At 35.5% G+C, this 8,403-nt stretch overlaps 1 protein-coding gene across 1 annotated transcript in view; it reads right to left on the bottom strand.

Moving 5' to 3' along the window:
• Positions 1 to 8,403, bottom strand: part of TBC1D15 (TBC1 domain family, member 15) — a 74,628-nt gene that overhangs the window by 37,085 nt on the left and 29,140 nt on the right. The window contains exon 4 of the mRNA XM_012642022.1: positions 2,035 to 2,173. Within this exon, the coding sequence (XP_012497476.1) occupies positions 2,035 to 2,173 (139 nt within the window). The remainder of the gene's footprint in view (positions 1 to 2,034; positions 2,174 to 8,403) is intronic.

Below are 8,403 nucleotides of genomic sequence, written 5' to 3'. Positions count from 1 at the left end.
TAAAATATAAAAGAATGTTTCATAATGGCATAAATTTGAAGCCTTTGAATTTATAATCTTGAGAGTTCAAGTTTTCTACTCTGACCACACATTAAAATCACCTGAAAACCTTCTCAAAACATAAATGCCTGGGCTCCATCTCCAAAGTGTGATTTTTGGTATTTTGTTTAAAAACCTAACCTACCCAGTGGGCAGCCAAGGCTCAGAACCACTAATCTAAAGAGACCTTTATTGTCAAATTATGCTTTTCTCATCCATGTAATGCTTCCTTCTTTTATGAAATTCTGAAAACTCATTCCTTTGCTCATTCCTGTAGCCTGTCATCTTTAAGAATCTAACAATATTAAGCAACAAACAACAACAACAAAAATCAGTTCACATAAACCAGTCCTGAAGATCTTGTTTAGAGAAGTCAAATAACCTCACATACCACATATACTAAAATCCTGTGGTTTCATCTTTCCTTGATATTTTGCATTCTGGTTCTAATAAGAACCTTCCCTTTCAGTAGAAAGGGAATGCCTTCAAAAAAAAAATCAAAGAAAAAAAACAAAAGACATCCCATTGTGAGCTCACTGTTTCCAAAAGCTTGTCAATTACTATTTACTTCTTAATTGCCACTCTTTCCTAAAAATGATAAAATACAAAGTACAACTATTATATATGGGAATGATTCCCCAGACCACACATGAAAATTAATTTTACTTATTAACAATGCTGTACATAAATGTAGCAACACACGCTCCCATAAGTTTGTCTTTTTGAACAGGAAGATATGGGTAATTCTGAAATTCAGGCCAAAATCATTGAGAGAAAATATCCTTTCATTACAGTACAAAGGAATCAAAAAAAAAAAAAGACATTTTAACTCTATATAAGTATTCAATAATTTAAAAATAGATTACAAGTAAGCTGGCCACATCACAGATGGGATAGCTAGATCATATATAGGGTAGTATATGTGTTCTATGGCATATGAGCTATAACTCTTACACAAACTAGGATATACAATAACGTCAGGCTGTTATCTTGGATCTTTTTTTTTTTTTTTTTTTTACTAACTACATACATATAACCATCACATAGCAATATAGATTTAAAGATAGTAAGCACGGCTTAACAACAGGGACACATTCTGGTAAATGTGTTGCCATGAGAAAATCACAGAGTGTACTCAGACAAACCTACATGGTATAGCCTACTACACACCTAGGCTATATGGTATAACCTATTGCTCCTTGACTACAAACTTGCATAGCACCTTACTGTACTGAATACCTTAGGCAATTGTAACACAATGCTAAATATTTGTGTATCTAAACATAGAAATGGTAACACACTCTACTGTGATGCTACAACAGCTACAAAGTCACTAGACGATAGGAATTTTTCAGCTCCATTATGATCTTATGGGACCACTGTCATACATGCAGTCCATCATTGATTGAAACATTGTTACGTGGCACATGACTGTATATACAGAAAGGGGAACAGTCACTGAATGTATATACAGAAGAGACTGCAATGAGCCATGAAGATCCCAGTAAACACTGAAACTAGAATGGTACAGTTTAGTAGTATACTCCATCTCCCCCGGTACTTTAGGATGAAATAATATGATTTCTTAAATTCTACTAGATTAAGAAAAATGTGCATGAAAGACAGCCAAACAATTTTTTTAAGAGATGGAGTCACTAATGTTGTCCAGGCTGGACTCAAACTCCTGGGCTCAAGGGATCCTCCAGCCTCAGCCTCCTGAGTAAACTGGAACTACAGATGACTAGCTTGAAACAATTTTTAAAGTGTTTCTATTCTCTGCCATTAATAAATATAAAATAGAACAAGTATTCTTAAATGCTTTTTTGAAGTAACAACAAAAAGGAATATAACTAAAATATGAGAGTTATACATATTAATGTACCAAATATCCTTTTTCCAACTGCGGAGCATTAAAGAATTTTCTTTGCACTTTTGTTTATTAGTTTATTAAATCATAGCAAATCAATTTAAGATTTCAAAAGATTTAATGCATACCTCCATTGGTATGTGGTTTCTTTTTAAATGAAACTGTATTAACCATGTCCCACTCTGCTTCGTAACTGTTCAGATGTTCCGATCCTCGAAGACCTCTTTCTTTTGGGGCCTGGGTCCATTCTACAACTGAACTGGAGTCCTAAAATAATTATAACATATAAAATATTTAAAGTCTAAAACTAGAATTTAATTTCAATCCATAACATCTTCTCAGCTTCTATTTAAATTAAGTTCGTAGGTCGTGGAAGACATCACTGGTGGGAAAACTGAACACTATTTCCTATCCTTTTTTCCCTTGATCATTTTTACCAAAAAAAGCAAGAAAAGCTTGCCCAGATTTCCTTGCAGTTAGGGTTGCCAATGAAATATAAGAAGAAGTCAACTCAGAGCTTCTGGAAATGCTTTTGCTTTAATGATAAAAGTCACATCCCTTTTCCCCTTTTTTCCTGCTCTGAATGTAGCCATGATGCCTAAAAATATGGCAGCCATCTTATGACCACAGAGAAAAAGCAAGAGAACCATTGCAAAAAGCTTCAGACTTTTAGTTATTTGAGGAAAACAGCCAATGGTGGCTATGTACTCTAGCCACTATTGGTTGCATATTTTCTTACTGACTACCGAAATTAGCTAAAAGCCACCGGGCACAGTGGCTCACGCCTGTAATCCCAGTACTTCGGGAGGCTGAGGCAGGAAGATTATGTGAGCCCAGGAGTTTGAGGCTACAGTGAGCTATGATCATGCCACTGCACTCCAGCCTGGACAACAACGTGAGATCCTGTCTCTATTTAAAAAACAAACAAACCAACAAATTTAAAAGCAACACATCTACTGTATAGTTCTACAGAACTTCCAATTTTAAAAGAGAATAAAGGCAAAAGCCTAAAATACAGTATTAATAATTTTGCTAAATCAAAAAGTTTAACTTCTATACAATAAAAGACACCATACATAAGTTAAAGAGAAGCAAGACTTGGAGAAAATGTTTCTAAAATACATAACAGATAAAAGAAAAACATCCAAACTACAAAACAAATCCTACCAATTTATTTAGAAATAGACAAATATAAAAACAGAAAAATAAGCAAATGGTATGAGCAAGCAAGTCAAAGAAGAAATATAAAGTGAAAAATAGAAAGATGGCATAAGTGTACATATAAGAATAACATCTATTGGATGTTGGGCAGGGGGAGGGGGGAGGAGGGAGGAGGGAACGGGTATATGCATACACAAAGAGTGCAATGCGCACCACCCGAAGGATGGACATATTTGAAACTCGGACTTGGGGGGGGGGGCGGCCAAGGGCAACATACGTAACCTAAACATCTGTACCCCCATAATATGCTGAAATAAAAAAAAAATAGAAAGATGGTCAACTTCAGTAACAAAAAAAGCAAGTTAAAATAAGATTTCTATTGTTTTTGCCCCATTCACTTGAACAAAGATAATATCAAATATGGAAGACAGTATAAGGAAATAAACTATCTCACACTGTTGATCACAGTGCTCATTACTACTGACTCCAGGAGAGCAATTTAGCCATATTTACTAAAATTCAAAATACACATGTGTTTAACTGCAGCAACTCTTGTTTTCATCATCTACCCTAGAGAATAACTCACACATGTACACAAAAAGATACATACAAAAATTTTCATTGCAGCATTGTTTGTAAAACAGCTAAAAACTGGAAATATCCTAATATGTATCAATGGAAGAATGAGTAAATAAACTAAGGGGTAGCTATGAAATACTAGTCAATAATTTAAAGACTGATACATGTTAAAATTTTTATATAACCAATACATAATAGTAAATACAACAAAAAAGTTACAAAACAATATGTGTAGTACAACAAAGGCATCATATGCAATTAGAAACACACAGGAAAACTAGGTCTTTCTGCACATATAAAACGTACAGATAAAGGTCTGAAAAGATATACACTAAACAAGGACAGGTGAAGGGAAAGGTTCTGGTCAAGAAGGACTACAACTTCACATTATCTGAATTTTTGCAAAAGAATGTATTCGTGTATTTCTAGTCTAATTCTTTTTAAAAAGAGAAAAAGAAAATTAGGAAAGGGAAGATATTTAATATTTTAAAAGCACAGGAAAAATTAAGAAATAAGAAATGGAAACAGACTGAAAAATAAGGGTAAAAAGTGAAGGAATGAAATTGTAAAGTGGAGTTTTATTTTCTTCCAGGTCCTTCCTTAAATGTCATTTCTCAGGGAGCCCTCTTCATTTGCCCAGTTTTTCAAAAAGCAACCCTCACCACCATCCCTACCATCAGTAGTACGGAAAGCTAAGAAGCATCTACAGAACCACCCCACCTTTCCCACCTCTCGCCAACCTCCATCTTCCCTACTCCACTACACAAAAAGGCTCAGAACTGGTAGGTCATGTCAGTTAAATAGGGAAATTAGGATAAAAGTCAAGCTGAAAACAGGACAACTAACAAAAGTCTAGAAGGCTGGAGTTCCATTAATTAGAGAAGGTAAAACAAAATATCTTCTGAGCACACTGAGCAAAGGAATAATATATTGAAAACAGGAAAATAAAATGAAAGTCCAGCTATATAATGAGGTTGGCAAGATTCCAGCTCTTTTCCTCCGCTCAGTTGCCAGGAACACTGGCATCCAAGTTTACCCTTTCCAGGATGGAAATCTACAAATTCTTCTCAAATCTGACTAGTCCAAAAACACTTGGATTTTGACATTAGGGATTCCCCAGGGAAACAGCCTAGCCACCTACGTGAAGTAGAGTTTCACTATTAGGCCTATCCATACCTATAGAGAGTATAATCACTTTTGTGCAACTGCTGTAAATGTGCTACACTACAAAAACCAAACACCAAAGACAAGCATCTATACAAAAGACAGAGTCCAAATGAAACAAAAGAGGAAAAAGCAGGCCATTTAGAGGAAACAGACTACATAGGGAGATGAAAACATCTAAAAGGGTAACTCCTCAGAAATAAGAAGAGATATTACAACACAAAGAACAGAATGTTATCTTTTTTTAAAAGGGGAAGGGAGACACTCAGAACAAGAAAGATGTCTTATAAATTTAAAATAGAGCAAAAATGAAAAAGGCAATAGAAGATTGGAAGAAAAATTTGAAAAAATTTCCTAGAAAATAGTACAAAACAAAGTACTAATAGGAAAGAAACAGGAAATAGGAAAGAAAAAGAATTAAAAATTTCTAGAAAGTCTAAAGAGTTCCAGAAAGAAAGAAAACAAAACGGAGAGGAAGAAATCATCATTAAAATAATTCAATAATATTTCCCAGAACTAAAAGACGTTATTCAATATTAAAAGAGCCCATCAAGTACTCAGCACAATGGATAAAAGAAAGACCACAAAGGCACATTACCAAAGCATACAGAACTCTAGAAACAAAGAGGCAGTCACAAAAGCTTGTAGAGAGGTAACAAACATAAAAAAGACTGGGAATCATAACGTATTAGACTTAGCATCAATAAAGGAAACTAACAAACAAACCCAGGGCAAAACTTCAAAAAAAAATCCGTGGGAAAATTTACTTTCAAACTATTATATAATTCTTTGCCAGTCAGGCTTAAGCCTAGAAAAGGAAAAGAAAAAGATTTTCTTGTTCTAGGAAGCAAAGGAATGAACCAAACTAGAAGTCGGCATAGTATACAGGAAACAGGGATTAAAATATGGGAAAGGGGGGAAAAACCGACCCAGGATAATTGCTGCACAGCAAACCAAGAGAGCAATCATTCCAGAATAAGCTTGTGAGAAGGCTTTGGGAGAAATATTTCTAAGACAATGAAATAGAAGATTTTCTATTCGTTTAAATATTTTGAGAAGAAATACAGACAACTGAGTAAGAGTTTCAAGGGGATTTATAGATAATCAAATAGAGCTAAATCCCTACCACCTTCCATGGTAAGAAGTCAATACTTAATTTGGAAAAAAACAGTAGCATTAGAATAATGTTATTTAGATATAGACCTGTAACTAACAAAAGAAACAGCTACAAGGTTTTTTTTGTTTTGAGACAGAGTCTGGCTCTGTTGCCCAGGCTAGAGTGCCCTGGCATCAGTCTAGCTCACAGCAACCTCAAACACCTGGACTCAAGCAAGCCTCCTGTCTTGGCCTCCCCAGTAGCTGGCACGTGCCACCACACCTAGCTAACTTTTTTTTTTTTTCCCTATTTTTAGTTGCCTGGCTAATTTTTTTTCTATTTTTAGTGGAGATGGGGGTCTCACTCTTGCTCAGGCTGGTCTTAAACTTCTGACCTTTTAATGAAAAATCTTTCATTAAAAATGAAGAAAAAATATTGAACAGAGACATATGAAAAGAACAAAAGCATAAAAGAATTGAAAGTATAACCATTTCATAAAAATGTTTCCATTATAAAATGGTATTCCCTATCTCACACCATATACAAAAATTAACTCAAAATGGATCACAGATCTAAACATAAGAGCCAAAACTATAACACCCTTAGAAGAAACAGTAGTAAATCTTCATAATCTTGGGTTAGACAATGGTTTCCTAGAAATGACACCAAAAGCACAGGCACCAAAAGGTAAAAAACAAACTGGACTTTATCAAAATTAAAAACCATTTGTGCTTCAACAGACACCATTAAGAAAGTGAAAAGACAGCCCACAGAGTAGGAAAAAATGTTTGCAAATTACACATCTGATAAGAGACTTGTATCCAGAATATATAAAGAATTCTCACAACAATAAAAAGACAAATAACCAAATGGACAAAGGATTTAGAACAGGCATTTCTTCAAAGATATAGTCAGCCCTCCGTATTTGTGGGTTCTGTATCCATGGATTCGACCAACTGTGGATCTAAAATATTTGGAAGAAAAAAATTACACAAAGTTCTAAAAAGCAAAAATTTGCCACATTCCAGGTACTACACTGAGTCGAAAGTGGAGTGTAGGCACTGTGCTAGGTATTTAAGTACTCTACAGGTGATTTAAAGTATACAAGAGGATGGGTATATGTTATATGCAGATACTATGCCATATTCTACAAGGGACCTGAGCACTCACAGATTTGGGTATCCAAGGGGGATCCTGGAACCAATTCCCCACAGATACTGAGGGACAACTGTATACACATGAACAATAAGCTCATGAAAAGCTGTTTAACATCATTAGTCATTAGGAAAATATTACTATAAATCAAAACCAAATGACATACTTCTGTTATGGATTGAATTGTGCTGTCCCTCCACCCCCCAAAAAGATAAGTTAAAGTCCTAACCTGCGGTATCTCAGAATGTGACCTTACTTAGAAATAGGGTTTTAACAGAGGTAATCAAGTTAAAATGAGGTTATTAGGATGGGCCCTAATCCAATATGACTAGTGTCCTTATAAAAAGGGGAAATCGGCCAGGTGCAGTAGCTTACGTCTATAATTCTAGCACTTTGGGAGGCTGACGCAGGAGGACAGCTTGAGGCTAGAAGTTTGAGATGAGCCTAAGCAACATAGCAAGACCCCAACTCTACAAAAAATTTAAAAAAAACAATTAGCCAGGTGTGGTGTCATGCACCTATAGTCCCAGTTACTTTGCGGGCTGAGGCAGGAGGATCAGTTGAGCTCAGGAGTTTGAGGTTGCAGTGAGCTATGATGATGCCACTGCACCCTAGCCTGGGCAACAGAGTGAGATCCTGTCTCAAAAAATAAAAATTAAAAAAAATAAAAAGGGGAAATCTTAACACAGAGACAGATATGCACAGAGGGAAGATGACGTGAAAACACAAAGAGGTTGCCATCTACAAACCAAGGAACACCTGAAGCTAGCAGAGAGGCAAGGAACAGATTCTCTCTCTCACAGCACTCAGAAGAAACCAATCCTGCTGCCACCTCTATTCTGACTTCTACCCTCCAGAACAGGAAGACAATAAATTACTATTGTAAGCCATCCAGTTTGTGCTGTTTTCTTACAACAGCCCTCGGAAACTAATACAACTTCATATCCACTAGGGTTTACTATTAACAAAATTAAAAAGACAGTAACAAATGCGGATGAGGATGTGGAAAAACTGGAATCCTCATACACTGCTGATGGGGGTGTAAAATGATTCGGCTGCTTTGGAAAAGTCTGGCAGTTCCCCAAATGTTAAACACAGAGTTAAAGGATCCAGTATTTCCACTCCTACGTTTGTATACTCAAGAGAAATAAAAACATGTCTGCACAAACACTTGCACATAAAAGTTCACAGCAGCCTTATTTATATTAGCCCCAGAGTAAAAACAACCAAAATGTCCATCAATTGATGATAAAATTGTGGTATATCCATAAATGCAATATTGTTCAGCAAAAACAAAAAATAAGTGCTATAACACAGATAAATTGAAAACATTATGCAAAGC

Source organism: Propithecus coquereli, unplaced genomic scaffold, assembly GCF_000956105.1.
Source record: "Propithecus coquereli isolate 6110/MARCELLA unplaced genomic scaffold, Pcoq_1.0 Scaffold172, whole genome shotgun sequence".
NCBI lineage: Eukaryota > Metazoa > Chordata > Mammalia > Primates > Indriidae > Propithecus > Propithecus coquereli.
Note: the sequence above shows the minus strand (reverse complement) of the source record. Positions and strands in the feature narration are given on the sequence as shown.